This window comes from Rhinopithecus roxellana, chromosome 8 (genome assembly GCF_007565055.1).
Source record: "Rhinopithecus roxellana isolate Shanxi Qingling chromosome 8, ASM756505v1, whole genome shotgun sequence".
Classification (NCBI taxonomy): Eukaryota; Metazoa; Chordata; class Mammalia; order Primates; family Cercopithecidae; genus Rhinopithecus; species Rhinopithecus roxellana.
This window is the reverse complement of record NC_044556.1, coordinates 27,207,385-27,227,686: the sequence shown is the minus strand read 5'-3', so window position 1 is coordinate 27,227,686 and position 20,302 is coordinate 27,207,385. Positions and strand designations below refer to the sequence as shown.

At 35.7% G+C, this 20,302-nt stretch overlaps 1 protein-coding gene across 2 annotated transcripts in view; it reads left to right on the top strand.

Moving 5' to 3' along the window:
- Positions 1-20,302, top strand: part of PLPPR5 (phospholipid phosphatase related 5) — a 115,655-nt gene that overhangs the window by 81,052 nt on the left and 14,301 nt on the right. Inside the window, exons 4-5 of one of the 2 annotated variants that reach the window (XM_010367728.2) lie at positions 2,654-2,830; positions 10,344-10,478. In XM_010367728.2, the coding sequence (XP_010366030.1) occupies positions 2,654-2,830; positions 10,344-10,478 (312 nt within the window). The remainder of the gene's footprint in view (positions 1-2,653; positions 2,831-10,343; positions 10,479-20,302) is intronic. The other variant, XM_010367729.2, reaches the window with a different exon arrangement.

Sequence of the window (20,302 nt, the reverse complement as noted above, 5' to 3'; positions counted from 1 at the left end):
CAAAAGCTAGACCACAATGAATAGCCTAGACTTGGCTTCTATGTCCTCACTCTAGTGAAGGAACCAGTGAAAATAAATTATAACCATACATTGTGGCCAGGGTTCTCAGATGAGGAACAAGGTGCTTTGAGAACACAGAGGAGGATTGCATATGTTGTCTAGGATACGGTTCCCCCACCACTTCACTTTTACCCGGAACTCTCATGCTCGTTCTTCAGAATCTAACCATAGATGTCTCCTCTTTGAAGAAACCTAGCACAGTCTCTGGTACATAGTAGGCGCTTAATAAATATGTGTGTGCACGTTTATTTTCATTTATTTTTATAATAGTATTGTTTTGTTATTAATAATAGTTCAGTGTTTTCTCAATTTACACAAAAAATAGATATATATTATAACAAGTGAGTCAACGCATATTACAGACTAATAGGCCATTATGATTATATTTTAGTAAAAGCAAACAAGTAAGCAAAACCTTTTTATATGTGTGTTAATTATTGTATATATTTGTATAAGCAAAGAGAAAAAGTATAGAAGAATATACACGAGGCTCTTAATAGGGAGCAAATGATCAGCTTTGGCTTTCTGCATCTTAGTGCTAATGGATATTTGTGGAATGGATGAATAAGCTCTGCTAATAATGATTAAATGGGTTGGCCTGCGAGGTAGTGAGCATCTACTGACCCTAGAGGACTGAGTGAATACCCATCCTGCTCAAATCACACACCCTGCTATTTGCATTTTATTTTAGCTACATTTGACATCTGGTCAACCTAGATGGTTTCATAAGTGAATTAAAAACCAAGAGAGCATAAATAATCAATTCCTGTTCTGTATCCAACATGCTTAATAGATTATTATGCCATAATTTCCTTTTCTGCAAATTAAGAATAATAGACTTTCTGTAAGGATAACACAATTAGACTGGTTTAAAAGGCACTTATGTTCATAAAGTACTAAAGAGTTGCTGAGTACAAGTGAAAGCTCTCTTAATTTTTCTTTTGTAACATCCATGCCAACTGATTATGCTACAGAAAAATTTGTACATTATAAAGCACTGCTATGATCTACTTTAAAATTAAATCTATAACCCTTGAAATTCATATAATCCTTGAAATTCAGCCCAGTGGCTGAAACCTGAAGTGGTGTGATAGCCTGGCCTTGTTATTCATGTGGGCAGAACTCTTTAACACATTCTCTCAGATTGGCAAAAGCATCATTTTCTCTTTCTCATCTCTTCCTGTTCCCCTCTCATGTATACTTATCCTCCATAACTGAAATTATCAAGCTTTTCCAAGCACAGGCTTAGACACACAGACCCAGCTCTGAAGGTCACAGGCCAAGATGGTGACAGTTCAGCTCCCCCCACCCCAGACTATTGAGACCTGGGATGGACTGTAAAAGGCTAGAACTTGGCTAGAGAGATGACTTGTATCACTTGGACTGCTTACATATTTAAACAGCCCCTTTTGGCAGCTACAAGGGCTGCAAACTTTGCCCAGAAAAAAAAAAAATAGAGAAGATAATTACTGGATTTCATAGTGTTCTAAAATGGCTAGTATGAACTTAAAACTGAAATTCTGATTTTAGTTTACTCTCTTAAGCAGATGTATTGTTTATTTAACCAGGGACAATAGTTAAGGGTATATATGCATTTCTAAAAATTTTTCTGAGTATATTATCAGTACCAGATACTTCCTGATGTTTATACCATAAAACCTGATTACATTATCAGAGTTATCTCTTTTACAATTGCTCTACTAATGACTTGAAATAATAATTGAATACAGTCAACAAATTTGCTTATAAAGTAATGCATAAAATTAAGAGCGGTTGAGCTATAGAATAAGTTAGATGGGTGAAGGATCAAATAATTCTTGAGCATGGTGGCTTATGACATTTCATTCCCTGCAGTCAGTTGACACCATATGTTCATTAGCGTATGTCCAGATGCCAGAAATGTAGGTATCTATTCATTGTTTTGTTTTTAGTTCACACATTTCCCTTATTGTACTTAAGTATTTTATTGTCCTAATCCTAGCTGATAAAATGTAGTTAAAGTAATTTCACAACTTCATTTAACAACATGAAAGCAACCTTGGCATTACATTGAATCTTAAATTCTTTCTTCAAAGTAACATCTGTTTGGTAGAAGTCTATTCCACTTTATTTTTTCTAGCTATATTCACAATCCTGATTTTTATGAAGTATGCATCCTCTAAATATGGCATACACAAATGGAAACATTAAAAACACTTAAACACTTCATGAGTTTTCCCCCTTCTAACAATATTGTTGAGGTTGATCTAAAATGAAAGTTCAGATAAAACAAGAATGGATATAGTAAGAATAAAAAGAAAAAAAGACAATTGGACTATCTGTGCTTGGTGTTTCTAGATGATTAATAATCTTATATTAAGAATTGGCCGTTTGTAACAGATTGCCATATAAGGTAAGTAAAATGAAACAATTGCTACTCTTGAATTCTGCTTTTAAGAAACTTATTTGAAAAACTTAATAAACTCCAGTTAATGATTTGAACCATACAGCCATATGTATGTCTATAAATATATGTTTGTATATACACATGATATTCTATGCTAATAAAGGAAATGCCTTCATGAAAAGTCATGTTTTTTATTTAACATTTCAGATGTACATTACCAACACAATCAAAGCCAAGGGAACCAGACTTGCTAAGCCAGTTCTATGCTTGGGCTTAATGTGTTTGGCATTTCTTACTGGACTCAACAGAGTAGCAGAATATCGAAATCATTGGTCAGATGTTATAGCAGGCTTTCTGGTTGGAATATCTATAGCAGTATTTCTGGTAAGTGCCAATTTCTGTATATATCATTGAGCTTTTAATTAACTTGCATAATCACCTATGAGAAAATACAAGTGTGAATCACTGGGTTTGTCTAAATGTAGTATATCAAACAAGTCATTCATTTAAGTCATTCATTTTTTCCTCCCCCGCCCATTTGTTCTGCCACAAGTCAGGTTTGGGGATGAAAAAAATACAAATCCTACACTTACAGTTGAACAATATATTTTCGTATAAAATAGAACTGGCCAAAAAACACACTGTCCTTCCCAAATAGTTTTTAAGACTGGGGTAAAAAATGCCTATAATATGTTTTAAGGATTTATAACAAACTTTATATAAATCTTCAAAAATGTTATAGGCAAGTTTCAGGACTGGTTTGGATATTTTTTTTTAATTCCTCAGGGAAGTTGGCATCCTGTGGTATGGAGAGCATCCCAAAGTCCCCTAGTGCCTCCCTGCTGTACTCTCCCTGAGCCTCCATGTCCCAGTGCTTTCTAACAGGTCAACCTCACCTGTGAGATGAGGCGTTTTACGTCAGTAACTGAAAACTCATGAATAGTTTTCAAGACCATACCGTGTCAAATCATATTTCATCACATAGTAAACAGCATACACAGTGACTTATTATGAAGTAAGCATTCCATTTATGCTCTTATTATAAAATCTTCTAGGAATATCTCCATAGGTTTTGGTTGTTAGAAAATGTATTTTAGTCTGACTTTAGAATTCATCATTATTTATTTAACGAGAGATAATCGTCAAGGGTTTATATGCATTTCTAAGTATTTTTCTGACTTACTATCAGTACCAAATACTTACTGATGTTTATACCATAAAATCTGATTATACTATTAGATTATACTATTAAAGTGCAGTATAAGTCATGAGTATATAACATTTTATAAGTATGTGATAAACAGCGCGAACTTCCCTCTGTACTCATGTGCACTAGTCATTATGAGTATACCACATTTTACACAAATGAAACAATATGTAGACTATGAATCAAAACATATTTTTGCATTGACACATTATAATTTAAAAAATACTTTATGTCCATTTTGATTACATTTAAATTGCCCTTACATGTGACTTTACTTTGTTAGCCTCATTTTACTAGTTAATAATCAGTAAGCAAACACTTCAGTGAATCTTTCCAGCTACCAAATGCTGAAACATAATTTATGTACTGGGCATTTTAAATAAGTTATTTCCTCTAGAATCTCCTGTGGTAAAGTAGTCACCATGACCTCATCTCTGTACTGCATCCTGTGCTTCTTTTTGATACCATTCTCTGTGATTCCCAAGGTCCTTGGGAGACTTAGACTCAACCTTCTCTCATTCCTGGAGGTATCCTGTAGCCTCATGAAAACTGGAGCCCTGGCTTGAACCAAAACCTTTTTTTTTTTTTTTTTTTTTTTTTTGCATTCACTCACACAGTTGAAACTGGTTAACATTCAGAAAGCAAAACCAACAACAAACTTTACATAAATCCTTACAAAAATATTATAGGCAAAGCCAAGAGCATACACGTCGTCAAAATTTCAAAGCAGTAGTGTCAGATGCAACTGTGTTTCAGCTCTGCGGGTCCATAACATATTCACTGGCATTTCATCAGCCTTCTTGTTTATCTGTGGCTATTGCCACCTTCCCTGTACTTCCAGTGAACACCTTACCTTACAAGGCCAACACCAGAGTGCTGGTGCCTTCCAAGTCGCTTCCCTGTCTGGTGAATGTTGAGCTGAGCTCTGGATCCCCCTTGAGCTCAAGACCCTACAATTGCACATGTTGAGAACATTCCATGATAGCCCTTTGAACATTCCCGTTTTCCCAGGAAAATGACTTCATGAAAAGATTATATGTAAATAATGCCTATATAATGACTAAAAATGCATTTATGCATTCATTCACAACCATTTATGAATGTGAATGCCTATAGGTATATTTAAATGTGGCTAAATAACAGCCTCCCTAAAGGATCATTATAAGGCTCTATAAAGGTTAAACAAAGTAGTACGAGTTCAGTGAATGACTACATGAATGACTGGAAAGAGTTCCATAAACTATAGTTGGCTTCCTCTCAGTCCCTTTTGCCCTATGTGAGGTTTGTGTTTTGAAAATATATTTGCAGGACGATAAGACAAAGTTGAGGATAGAAGACATGGGTTATGCAGAACCAGGGAAACAGGATGGTGCAGATTGGTCCTCAGTGGCACAAATAGGGAGGATATCCATCATGTCCTCCAGAATATTTAGGAGGTGGAATGCTTTGGAGCCTGGTGGAACATGGAAGGTGATATGGATGAGGCACAGGGAGCCTTCTTTGATGATTCCCAATTTTCTCATTTGGGAAACTCAAGACATTTATTTTGAGCAGTAACTTCAGCTCTGGCCTGTAATATGTTGTAATATCCTAGGGTGTTTCTAATTATCTTGTAGTGTGTGCAGAATTCTAAAGTGATTCCGAAATAAAATTAATGCTAATCTACTCCAGATCTCTGTCTTGGTTAAAGGAACCCAGAATAGCCAGTCACCCAGACTCCATGCCTAACATTTGCCTTTGGCTCCTTCTCCTGTTTCATTCCACACACCAGTGATTCATTTAGGCCAGGTTCATTTCCACTATCAAAATATTTCTTCCATGTCTTGTATCTTTGCTCTCTGACCATAACTTTTGAATTGTAGACATTATTACTTCTTACTAAAATAGTGAGGCCTTCCCTGAACCATGTTTAAAATGACTACTTCTCCTTGAGGATTCCTTTCCTCATTCCCTACTTTACTTTTCTACATAGGATGTTTCAGCCTTTAATATGTAATATTAATTAATGTGTAATAAATTAGTGTGCAGTGTACCATATGGAACTTTTTTGGTTTTGCTTTCCTATCAATCCCACTAGAATGTAAGCTCCTTGTGAAGTTTTTTTGTTTTGTTCACTGCATATTCCCAGTAACTAGAACAAGGTCTGGTACAGAGGAGGTACTGAATAAATGTATGATGAATGAATTAATACATGAAAGAATGAATAAAGAATGTTTTATTTACTTCCTAGAATTCTTTTAAGGATTAAGTGAAATCCCACATGTAAGAAGTGCAGCCTAGTGCAGACAAGACATCGAATACCACAGTCTTCACGTTTGGTGACTATATTCAAACCCTTTAGACACTTGAGATTTGTCTCAGACAAGATCCAGTTTCCCCAGGAAGTTTCCCTGATTGGCTGATTTTTCCATTTTTTTCTGAATTTCTACCACTCTTTGAGTCTGTCCTCTTATAATTTAATAAGGAATTAATGCTGTGTTAATTATATTACTCTTATCTCATGGGCATTTTGTTTCAGGTTAGACAGAATCACCATACTTAGCAAGATACAAAACAAATACTAGTTGAACAATATTTGTAGATTGATTATGATACATATGACAGTGTCAGGCAGAATAGCTCAAGTTTATTGAGCCGCAACAATAGCTTGTCATGTTATCATATATAACAGTAACAATAATAGCTATTGTGCTCTTTACTACATTATTGCAATTAACCCTCAGAACAGCTCAGTGAAATGTTTTTATTGTCTTCATTTTGCAGGTTTAAAAAAAATTGAAGCCTGATTATATGAAGTAACTTGCCCATGTTCACAAAGCTAGTAACTGAGAGATCCAGGATTATGATCCAGACCAGTTTGACCCCAAAGCCCATGCACTTAACCCCATACAATAATGATGTTTCATTTACCACAAAGAGTGAAAATGAACAAGAATGGATCAGATTAAGTAATCATCACGACAGGAAAAAGAAAAAATATATATAGTGATGATTTACTCATATCATCTTGGTAGGAGAGAATAGAATTACAAGAATTATACATGTGGAAGTCACTCATGTAAAAACAGAACGTCTGAAAGCAGAGTAACGTTAAATTGTATAAGCACGTCAGAAAATTTGACAATTTCTGTCCTAGATGCTTGCTCATTCATTAATCTGATCCTTCACTGTGACAGTGGGAACACAGCGGTGAGCAAAAAAGAACATCTCTGCATTTGTGGAACTTGGAAGAGACACATCAATCAAAGTATTACTTTAAATGATGTTTAATTTCATACTAAGTGCTCTGATAAAAAGAATCACAGCTCCATGTGAGCAAAAAGCAAACAAACAAAAACAAAATAAACCGTCCTAGCTAGGAGTTCAAGGAAGGCATCCATGAGGAAGTGAAGCTGAGATGAGATATCACGGCTGAGTTAGATATGGCATCCAAAGACAGTGAAGGTGAGGAGTATCCAAACAGCAGGAAGTGAAAGCTAACAGAAAGTGTTTTGAAAACAGAGAATGAAGGCTGCAAAAGTGGGCCTGGGCCAGAGTTTACACATTAAGAAATGTGGAAAGCCAAGCCATGAATGGCGTTAAGGGGGTAACACAATCCAGTTTGCATTTGCAAAGATCATTCTCACATTATGGTGGAAATAGAGGGGCCAAGATGAGATTTAGAGAGAGAGTTTATAAAGCTGTGTACGTATCCAGGCAACAGGTGGTAGTTGCTTAGTTTTTGGAGTTGGTGGAGGAGATAAAATGAAGAAAATATAAGAAATACATGGATTAACACAACTTGTAAAGTTATAAGTGAAAGACCTGGGGCAGACGTTTCATCAATGTAGAAGGTAACTAATATTTGATGAGTACATATTTCATGCCAAATAACTGGAGATACAGGCTAGCATATGCTATCTTATTTGAACCTTGTAATTCAGACTCATATTGGCATCTCTCCACCAAATCTGTTCAGGAGCCTTTACGTCAATGCCCACCAAACTGTAGATACTATAGTTATTCCTGGCCATGGATTATGAACAGCAAAATAAAGTTGCAAACATTTGAAAAAAAAAAAAAAGAAATCAAGATACTTAGATATCAAGATATTTAGAAAGTAACATTGAGCAGATTCAGTAACTGGTCATGTGTAAGAGGTGTAAAGGATTAATTCAAGTTTTTAGCCTTGTGCAGCTGCATTGGGGTGGAGGTGGGTGTTGAGGGGTGGGGTGGCATGTTGCCTTTCCTTGAAAGTGTCCAGAGAAAAGATCAAGTTTGGAGTGGGTGCTGGAGGGGGCAGATCTTGAGTTTAGTTTTGAGTAGTTGTTGAGTTGTCATACCTTTGCCAGACAAAGAAATGATGTTAATTTAGTGATCTATTGCAACCTTTTCACTTTCAAACTGATAAAACTGAGACCCAGAGAACTGTCTGAGAATGTATAGACTCAGGCATGCTCAAGATCAAAAACCAGGTCCCTCACTTTTTCTTACCATTTTTACAAACAGGACATCTGTTCCATACTTGTAAATGTTAGCAGACAAGACTTATTAAATATTGGAGTCTAACTCTACAGAGGATTAGGTAATTTATTTCCCGATAATTAAAATACTAAGAATAAGAATAATAATCATGATGCTAGTAGATACAATTTGATAAGTATCTGCTATGGGTTAGTCACTTAAGTATTTCATATGCAAATTCTTAGCTGCTTCAGTGGAATTACCTTGATCCTTAATTAAGGCAAAGAGATAACCAATACATCGTTTCAAAGAGTTTCCAAAACCTACATAATGTAAAATAATTATCATTCCAGAAGCCCATATTGTCTCTAGATAAACTTTTATCACATGAGAGCCATATATCTATGTACAGTTATTTCATTTTTAACAAATTTTACTTCGAAATAATTATTAGCAATGTTATTCATCTTCCCAATTTTCCAATAATTTCTAATACCAGTGAAAAGGGAAATATGTGTATATGTGTATGTATTTCATGGAATGGGTGTGAAACTGCTCATTTGTTTCATTGTTGTTATTGCTGGCTAAAATTCTTGACTGTATCCTTTGTATTTTAGAGCAGTGGTCAGTCAGCCAACTGCAGCCCACAGACCAAATTTGATCTGCTGCCTATCTTTGTAAACAAAGTTATTTTTGAATATTGACACTCCTATTTGTTTATGAACTGTCAATGGCTATGTTTGCACCAAAAAGGCAGAGTTGAACAGTTGCGGCAAAGGTTGTAAGGCTGCAAAGCCAAAAGTATTTACTATCTTCCTTTTACACGAAAAATTTGCTTACCTTATCTCTAGAGCAATCAGTATCTGTTCGACTTTTTTGAGGTCATGAAGCTGGTAACATCATGAGGTAGTAGTTTTATCAAGTACCCATCTCTAAGCCTTTACTGTCCCTTACTTTAAAGATCTTTAAAGTGGCAACTGCAAAGTTGAGGTATCAAATTATCAGGCTTTGATCTATGTTTCTAATCTGTAGTTCTTCTGGGAAGTGGAAGGATAAGAAGTCTATAACAATTTGCAAAGAAGTATTTTTCTGACATAAAGTCTCAGTACATGTTATTATTTTATGGATTTGTAAATTTTATTTAAAAACTGGAAAGCAACCAAGATCTAATTGGCCTTTGAAGATATTCAGTAATGAATTCTACTAAAGAAAAGACTTTTCAGTGTAACATTTGTGAAAATATGAACTGTAAATGTATAATTATATGTTAAGTACTTTACAAAATGAATGTTAGGTTATAGCTGCAAGTAAGTCCTATATTTTGATTTGTAATAGAATATGAAGCACAGAAAATAAAACTCAAGAATACCTTTCCCAAGAATACCTTGTTTATTGCATAAGCAAACAGTAGCAAATAATTTTCCAGGTATGTTTAATTCATTATCTCTTAAATATGATTCACCTGCATTAGAAGCTTCTTGAATGTATTTTTGAAGTGCCAACTCCTAGACCCCATTCTTCATTTACTAAATCAGAATCTTTAGGGGAGGGCTTCAGAGTATGCATTTTTAACAATGCCAAAAATGTAGTTTTATGCACATTAAGTATGAGAACCTCTGGTTTAGTTCAAATTCTGTCACCTGTGAGATATAGTCCATTGAAACAAGGGTCAATTTTCTTTATGTAGAGGGTTTTCTATTTCAGTGGTAGCCCCATTAAGCTACTGTTGGTATGCCAAGTATATATGGGACACAATAATAGATGACAAACTAGGTTAATTAAGGAATGCTGCTAAATTAGAGAGTGCCAATTGTAAAAGGTTTATTATGAATATAATGATACTGAAGCAATGAAAAATAATTAGCATTTAAATTAAGTTGTAGGTTAACCATATTAGGAAAAGGATAGCTTGCTATGAATTTTTATAAGGTTATGGTGTTATGATCGATTTGAGCATTGACTATACTTTAATGAAAATTTTGGAATAGTAAAATTGTCATAATTGAGTGAGCTACATATTAACTGTGAGTTTTCTTAAACATATCTGCATTGGAGCAGCTATTAAAATTTATACAATAAACTTTACAATAAATGTATACAATAAATCTGGGTATAAATTCATATACATGTAACATTTAAGTAATTTTGATACTTTCTTACATGTTTAGATTTATTAAGCTCCTCAAAAGGGTGAAAGTCACAGTGAGCACAGTTTGCTTTAACTGTAATTGTTTTCTGAAATTTTAGGTTGTGTGCGTGGTAAATAATTTCAAAGGAAGACAAGCAGAAAATGAGCATATACACATGGATAATCTGGCACAGATGCCAACAATCAGCATTCCTCGAGTAGAAAGTCCTTTGGAAAAGGTAACATCTGTACAGGTGATTCACAATTTAAATTCGAAATTATAATATTTAGAGCAAATGAATCATTATTCCTGTATGTATATCTGGAGCATGTCCACACAGTTTGTGTTGATTTACTTAGCCTCAGAGTGTAATGTGATATTTAGCAAGAATTTAGCCACTAAAGACATAATAATAGAAAAATATATATCACATTTAAAAAATCTGTTTGTAGGCTGGTCACAGTGGCTCACACCTGGCCTGTAATCAATCCCAGCTCTTTGGGAGGCCAAGGTGGACAGATCACTTGAGACCAGGAGTTCAAGACCAGCCTGGCCAACATGGAGAAACCTCGTCTCTACCAAAAAAATACAAAAATTAGCTGGGCGCGGTGGCATGCACCTGTAGTCCCAGCTACTTGGGAGGCTGAGGCACCAGAATCACTTGAATCTGGGAACCAAAGGTTGCAATGAGCCAAGATCATGCCACTGCAGTCCAGCTTAGGCAACAGAGTGAGACTCCGTATAAAAAAAAATATATATATCTGTTTGTCTTCCTCATGCTAAAAGGTGAGGAGTACCTGTATGTGAAATCCATTTAGTACTTTGCCGTAGTTTCTAAATAAGGAACATTGTGTACTGGTCTCACACATAGGAAAAATAAAAAGTTTTACTTGAGGATATATTGCATTTTTTACAAAATATATTCCATGTCTTCCATGTTCCATTTATATGAGAAAGTGCTCAGCACAATGCCTGACACACATTCACAGTTCAATAAAGATTTGTTGAATCTCAGTGCACAAAGGTCTGACATTAGGAAAACACCAGTCATGCTCTTCTAATGAGGGAGATTCTGAGACTCCATTGGGCTGAATGCAGCCAGAGAGTAGCACTTGGCCTTGTCGGCCAAGGCCTCATTGGGCATGGCAGGTGAGCACAGAAACTAGGTATTTGACAAAAACTTTTCTTGAGACTTTTGGAAGAACCACATAGGATAATCTTTCCTAAATGTTGGTGCAGTTATGTGCATTTGTAACTAGTTAAATGATTGCTCTGAGGTATACTAGTGGCTTCTCTTCAGTCCTGTTCACTTCCACATTTGGTCAGTATCTTAGCTGAAGAGTCAGTTACACACTAATCAGGTGTTCAGATTGTGTGTATCTGTGAAAGATAATTAACATATTCAACGAAAGAATAAAAATTATTCAGTGACTGCAATGAGATGCAATTCATAATTAACTAGAAATAAAGGAAACATTTTGTATTCGGATTTTTTAAAAACTTCATGTGTAAAGTAGGGTACATCTAGGTTAATTGCACAAATGAAAAAGGCTTGGGGTGTAATAGGCACCAAGTCAACATGTGTCAACAGCGTGATAAGACTGCCAAAAGAGTTAAATTGTCTTAAGGCCTGCTTGGGGAAAATGATACCCTGAATGAGGGGGTTGATGGTGTGCACTGCTAGGCTCTGGTCAGACCAACTTTGAATATTGTGTACTGATCTTGACAACACAGTTTTAAAGTGGGCATTGATAAAATAGTTGATACTCAATAAATATTTGTTAAATGAGTGAATGAATTTCTTTGGGATGTACTCAACATGGATTATGAGGGACTGTTAGAGGAACAAAAAAAAGTGCTTAAAGAAAACTCATGAAAGAAGCAATAGCTTCCCATAAGAATCTGAAGGACTCTTGTATGACAGAGGGGTGAGATTTGTTCTGGATGGTGTCTGAGATCACAGTTAGGACAAAGCAAAGAAAAGTGAGTGTAAGAAGACAAATAATGGCTAGAAAGAAGAAACTCTGAAAATGAAATGGCTGCCTTAAGAGAGATAAAATTTCCTTTTACTATAGGAATTCCAGAATAGCTAAATAATTACTTGCCCATGATACTTTGGAGAGATTTCAAGCATTCAGGTAAGGATAGAAGTATTTAATAATAATAATAATATACTAACACTAATAATGACTACCATTTAATGATCATCAGTATGTGTCAAGCCCTGTGCTGATGGTTTATATAAATCCCACAAAATACTTCTATGCTCTACAGATACAATTTCAGTACTCACAGCAATTTTTAAACATGATCCTCATTATAATGGTAAGAACTGCTAATACTCAGTATTCCTTCTCCCCTTCTTCCTTTTAATAATTGAATCCCCTAATTTTAGCTACATTCATGACTGCCCAGCTACAATCTATGTTTCCCAGCTTCCCTTGCAGTTAGGTGTAACCATGAGACCAAGTTTAGACAAATGGAATGTGAGCAGAAGGAATAAGTTCAACCTCTGATTTATCTCTTTGAAGACTCTTGCCCCGGACATTCTCTACCCTTTCTCACCAAATGAAAAAGATAATGACTGGAGCAACCTCGGAAATCCCTTTGTAAGATGGCCAATCTATCCTGCTAGCACCCAGCCTAGATGGTTCTGAGAAAGAAATGAACTACTTTCTCCTCTCAGCCATTGAATTGTTCTAATTTCTTTTCTATAGTGACTTAGCTGATATCCTATTACAATGCATATTCCCATTTTACAGTTAAGAAAACTGAACTTCCAACTGGTTAAGTAATTTACAAAAGTCCAGATCATTGATAAGCAGCTGAGAAAAATTATACAATGTAACATTTTGAGACACATACCTATGTAAGAAAATGTGTTTGAAAGCTGAATAATCTGAACAAAATTAGATCTTGTTTAATTTACTAAATAAAGATTAAAAACAGTAGAATTTAGCCCAGGGATAATGGTACATGCTTGTAATGCCGGTGCTTTGGGAGGCTAAGGGGGAAGGATCCCTTAAGGTCAGGAATTCGAGACCACTCTGGGCTGTAACAATAGCGAGACTCCATTTCTACAAAAAAAAATTAAAAATGAAAATTAGCCAGGTGTGGTGGCATGTGCCTGTAGTCCTAGAGACTCAGGAGACTGAGATAGGATAATTGCTTGAGCCCAGGAGTTCAAGGCTGCAGTGAGCTATGATCACACCACTGTAGTACAGCCTGGGCAACAGATGGGAGACCCCATCTCTGACCCCATCTCTAAAAAATAAGGGTTGTGAAATATAGGAAGAGATCTTAGACATATTTTGAATAATATGGTCAGGGTAACTATTACAACCTTTTGATTTTGTATACGTCTGAAATTAACTTCAGTAATAATCACTGCCTTCTACCTTTTAACATTTATTTGCATGAGTGTTCTTTGGTAGCTTTCTAGCATTGCCAAATATTCATATATATCATTACATCATTATATCTATTAAATTATTTAAAAGGTTCTTGTCAATGTTATGCTAGTTCATTTTTATTTATAGGGAGCTTTGAAATATTTGATAGTAAAAGCAAAAATATTCTATTCATGTATAAATTGTTAGAGATGAGTATTTGTTAATATATGTATTCATGTACATATTAGGTTAAGTGGCATGTTTCTTTCATTAATTTTTTGGTTTATAACAAATTTATGCGCTCTGTTTTCACTCCGGTAGCTAGGAAATAAAAATGGTTTGAATCTGATTCGGTTCTCCCCTTACTCACTATAGTACATTGGCACCACACCCTGCTGAGTTCCAGCTTTACTCTCTCATCTTTGTATTCCTGTTCCCAGGCAGAATGCTGTCTGCACAGTGCAAGTTCTGCCCCCTGCACTCAAAAAGAGCATGGGATGATCACAAGGCCAGATGCTGAGAACACATCTCAGGCATGCCTTTGGAACTGTGCTGCTGAGAGGACATGTATTTGTGTTCATCAGGCAGAAAGGGAGGAAGGCTACCACTTAAGGGAAGCCTACAATAGCTTTCTCTTTTTGTGTGTGATAAGGAGTATTTGGGATAAATACACAGCAGGTCTTCGAATTACATCATTTCATTCAATATCATTTCTTTCTAACACCGATGAGAAAAAACAAACAAAACACACACACACACACACACACACTCTCTAGCTAGGGCTGCTGTCTGGAGTTTGCACATTCTCCCCATGTCTGCATGGCTTTTCTACCCTATTTTCCTCCCACCTCTCAAAGACTACCTATTAGGTGAAGTGGCATGCTTAAATGGTCCCAGTGTGGGTGAATGTGATGTGTGTGTGTTAGTGCACCTGCTGTGGGATGGCATCCTATCCAGGGCTGGTTACTGCCTTTGCCCTGAGCTGCTATGCTAGGTTGTGGCCACATGCTACCCTGAACCAAAATAATTGGGCAGATAATTATCATGCTTGTTTCTATTAATCTTTCTTAAATGTATGTATGTATAATCACATTTATTCCAGTGTTTTATATTAGAACCATTTTGGTCTTTATTTAGAAGTTTGATGATGTCTTTGTGACCAGAAATATGCCATAGAAACTTAATTTCTGCTTATAGCAATTAGCCTATGGTCAAATTGGTTTCATTATACTTCATTCTACTTAAACTTGGTTTCCAAGAACCGGTGAACGTCACTAAGCGAGTACTCACCTTGTTGCATTAATCATGGCTCATATTGGTAAATAAGTAAATGCAAAATTCTTCCCAGTACTTTGATCTTAATAATTGATAGTTGGAGAGTGGCATTAGACCTTAAAGCTGGCCCTCTGAAAAAAGTAAGGGAGCCCAGAGTGGAAGTTTGGTCTGCAAGCATGACCAAGAGTTTTAGCATTATTATGCCAAGATGTCATTTTCTGGTCGTCACTTTTGTATGGAGAAGGCAAAGGGTTTCATTTAGAAGTTATGTACTTATATAACCTTTTATGTTCAAAGTACATGTTTGACAAACTATAAGCTGCAGTGTAATTATAGCATACAAGCATTCTTTATTTTTATGCCAGCAATTTATTCCTTAATTATAGGGAGTTTTTCATATAGCTAATTACCATAGTTTATGAGGAAAAGTCCTGATTTTTCTGAAAGCCAAGTATATCTGAACATTCATTACATTTGGTTTGTGAAAGTAATTAATCATCTGTGGAAACTGGTCCATTGTATCCTAATATCCACTAAATATTCAGGTTACTAGTAACTTTTCTATCACTCTTTGTCACATTAAATCATGAAAAGCTTAAATATATATGAGTAGTGAATTATTAAATCAATGGGATCCAGTACATTGTAGTGTAGTGCTTTTGCTTGTAGGTTCTGGAGGCAAACTAGCTGAGAATTTTGGATAATTTTGACCTTAGGCAACTCACTTAAATGCTTGGTGATTCAGTTTTCTCTTTCATAAATTGATCATTATATGAGTTCAATAAGTTAATGGTAAAGCACTTAAACAGTGTCTGGTACCAGTGAAACCCTTAATAATCATAACTATAATAATAATTATTATTTAACAGCTAAAATGGATGAGGTAAATCAAGACATGGAAAGTTTTCCAATACATATTGGAAAGTTTTTTAAAAAGACTTTATATGTATATTAAATGTACATATAATAAAATCAATTATGTGAAATACTATCTATCTTTAATAGTATGGAAAGGAACATGTGGATGAGAGAGAGAAAGAAAGAAAGAAAGAAAGAAAGAAAGAAAGAAAGAAAGAAAGAAAGAAAGAAAGAAAGAAAGAAAGAAAGAAAGAAAAAGAAAGGAAGGACGGAAGGAAGGAAGGAAGGAAGGAAGGAAGGAAGGAAGGAAGGAAGGAAGGAAGGAAGGAAGGAAGGAAGGAAGGAAGGAAGGAAGGAAGGAAGGAAGGAAAGAAAGAGAGAAACAGACACCAGTCAGAGCAATGTTTAAACTGAAGGAGGCAACTGAGGTTAGTGGACCATGACCTTATCCACATTTCTGACCCTCCCTTCCTTCCTTCCTTCCTAGGAATTAATAGCTTAATAACTGTGTCACCAAGAGTGAAAACTAGATAAAGTAAAATTCTTTTGGCATTTTGACTAGATATGGTACAAATAAACCCAGTTTTAGGAAATCCCACAAAGGACAATGCCATTTTTCCTTTGCTCTTTAAGAAATACAGTGCCGTACGAGTAGCTAAAATTCTATGCAGCCCCAATAATATCCCAAAATTCCAAAGACTGGGAGTGAGAGCGAGGAACAATCTCTAACAGAGTAAAGAGTTCGTTTCATTTGGAGAACATCTCAACACCTTGGATCAACACCGTATTGAGACAGAGTTAGCAAATAAGCAAATGCCCAAAGAAAGCTCTGAGACAAGAAGCTGTCCTCAGATTAGGCTTCTCACTATTAGGGGTTCATGCCAGATGAAGGAAAGCTTTTGTGAACTGGATGGGTACCTCACACCTGGATGAAGATTTCCCTTTGTTCAGAACCAAAACCTACCTGCAAGGATTGCACATACTCCTGGAATAGAAGCTCGACTGAACTGATCGGTAGTCTTCCTGGTTTCAACAAACATAATGAATGAAATTGTGTAGAAACCAAGTGACCTTCCTGAAAATGCTCATGATCTTAGCTGCTTCTCACAATCCTCTCAGACTGATGATATAAAACTACATCCTCCAGCTTTTCTGCTCATGATCTAAGTGGAGGATTCCCTAGCAATTCATGGTTATCATTAAGAGATAACTGATGAATCCTTTCCCACTCATTTTAGGAAAATGAACTGAGCTAAATCTGTCCTATTTCAAGCATGAATAATCAGGACAAGAACTTAAATCCTTTCAAATGACACAGAAGAGAGAGAAAGAGATATTTTAATAGAGCATGGGGTTTTTTGGGGGGTGGGGGTTTGTTTGTTTGTTTTTAAGAAACAAACAAACAAACAAACCTGCTCTCTGAGGAGGTTCCAGTGCTTCCTTATTGGATTGACTGCTGATGTGTTCAGATAGACAAAAGGTCCTCAGAAAAACTCCCCCAGGGTAATTTAAAGCACTGTCCTTCCTTAGGGCTCGCACGACATTTCTGAAAGTATTTGGTTTATTTTTCTCTGCCAAATTGTGCATTTGGACAATTTGTTTTTTTAAGAAACAAACAAACAAAAAGATTACAAGAAATTTGGCTGGGCGCCGTGGCTCACACCTGTAATCCCAGCACTTTGGGAGGCCAAGGCGGGTGGATCACCTGAGGTCAGGAGTTTGAGGCCAGCCTGGCCAACATGGTGAGACCTCGCCTCTACTAAAAATACAAAAATTATCTGGGCCTGGTGGCACGTGCCTGTAGTCCCAGCTACTTGGGAAGCTGAGGCAGGAGAATCGCTTGAAACCGGGAGGCAGAGGTTACAGCGAACCAAGATCATGGCACTGCACTCCAGCCTGGGCAACAGAGTGAGACTTCATTTAAAAAAAAAAAAAAAAAAAAAAAAAAAAAAAAAAAAAACACATTATATATATCTCTCTCTCTATATATATATATAACAATAAATATAGTTAAATTTATTGTAGATACCATCTTCTTCCCACAGTCAAGGAAATTAAAGGAAACTTGTGAAATGAATGTCAGATGAAAGCTGACACAATCAGGAATGTAATATAAGAAAACAAATAATGCCATGGTGGGATTAAAACTATACTAGAAACCACAAAGAACAAAGTTCACGCTGGAAAAAGTTGTTGGTTATATTATTTTATAATTTAAAAAATGAGAATTAAATTGATATCTGAGAAAAGATCATAGATGTGGAGGACATACCACAGAAACCTAACATGTGAATCATTGTATCTGAAGAAGATGACAAGTGGGGCAATAGCAATATTTAGAAATACACTTTAAAGGAACTTTTCTTCCAAATAAATACTTGAATCTTTAAGCTGGAAGGGTTAAACAGATAAAAAAATAACTACTGAAATATGTATTGGGATTAGATGTTTCTCAGTGAAATTTTTGATTTTCAGTACTCAAGAAAGAACCCTATAAGTTCTGTGATAGGTAGTAGAATTGTTCCCAGTTATTAGCTATTTCCTTCCTTAGGCAGAGTGTTCTTCCTACTCCAGTTACTTTGGACTTGGTCAATAACATGTGAATAGACCTGATATAAACTTTATTAATCAGAAACATGTAGAGCTATCATGAGTTTCTGCCAGTATTCTTGCCCCTGCCTTCTTGCAGGAAAAGATCATTTTCCAGACAAGTACTGCTGCCTCAGCCTGGGCTGTAAAATGGAAAGATGGGAGAAGCCAGCCTGCCCCCAACCTGTGGCCTAGAGCAGATTAAGAACCTGACCAACAACATGTAGTATGAGGATGAAATAAGTATTATTGTTGGAAGTCACTGAGCCTTTGGGGTTGTTATACTATATATATATATATATATATATATGTTTTTATATATACAGTATATATATACAATATATGTATGCACACACTAGGTAATACTATATACCTAGTGTGTGTGTACATATATAATATAATAATATATATAATATATATACACACACTGCATATAGCCACACACTGTGTATATACTAGGTATATAGCATTACCTAGTGAAAACTAATACAACCACAAAGACAGAAGGAGTTGTTGACCTATCCAAGGCTGACAGCATGCTGGTCCCAGACTTGTGTCTGCATAACATTAGATGCAACATCTATCCTACTCTATCTTTTCTAGATGTAGTCATGTCTTCAGAATTTTCAAGGAATTAGTTCATGATGTAATCCTATTTCTACCCAAAAGGTCATTTAAGTATTAAAACAACCATAAATATCAGATATGCAAGAATTCAGGGATTTAACTACTCACAAAAAGGTACAGAAAATGTTTAGCAATTAATTGAGTAATACACCAGTAACTAGAGATCAAATTAGGATATGAATGAATTGGCAGAAAGAATAGAAACCAATTCAATATAAAACTAATTAGTAAAATTAAAACTAATTAGTAAAATAAATTAACAGAAACTGTACAAAACTATAAAATTTAAGTAGAAGATATATAAGAAAAGAAAATTATCTAAGATGACAAAATGAGACAAATTCTAGATAATACCAGCAAAAATGTAAAAATATAAAATTCTCCAGATTTCATAAAGGTGGGACTCATTATCAGTGCTTCATTCTTGGCATTGGTAACTAGAAAAAATGTTCAAGCATTTTAAAAAATAAGTTACCAAGAGTAGTTTAAAATGATTTACAAAAGGCCAATTACAAAGTATAAAATATAAACAACACACATGTCAAAAAGTTGATGTCTATAATATAGAAAACATCCTGATTGGTGAAGTTCATGAATAGGCAAATCATAGAGAGCAAATACAATTAGGAAATAAATACATGGAAAAGTGTTCTGTGTGACCTTGGATGACGGTTATGAAGGATGTTTTATACAACATTAAGAAGTTGATTTTTATGCTGTAAGCAATTGGGTACCTTCCAAAAAGGACTTTAAGGAAGGAAAGGGCTTGTTCAGAGAGGAGAATAAGAGAGCAATATGAAACAACAAAAGAATCTGAAAGGCTATCGTAAGAATCCAGTTGAATGCTGCAGATGATGCTTACTAGATCTCAGTAAAACCAAGCCATGTTATGCCATTGTGACTGACCAGATGTCATTTGGCAAAGTCTGCTGTAAGGTGCTGATTTAGAGGACTTATCTCACCTCATGATTTACAGTAGAAAAGGGCTCCCAGCCAGAGTGTCACTAAGAAAACCATCCCTCTCCCCTACCCATAGTGTATGCTGATCCTTCATCTATGGCCTTTCCCTGTTCTTTCTTCACAGCTTCCTGTCCTTTATAATTAACAGGTAAGGTGTGCACTGGCATTCCTTCCAGACAATCCTCATAGGACAGACTGCAGTCACCCCAGCAGCAAAGCACTGAGCTCTGTAGTCCTCTCCTGCCTGTGCTTATTCTCACTCCAAGGACCAATGCTGAGTCTATGAGACTGGCAGAGGTCAGCACAGGGAGATAATGTATGAATTATGCATTTTAACTGATGCCATATAGAAAATCTAGAAAAAAAAGGCTTTATC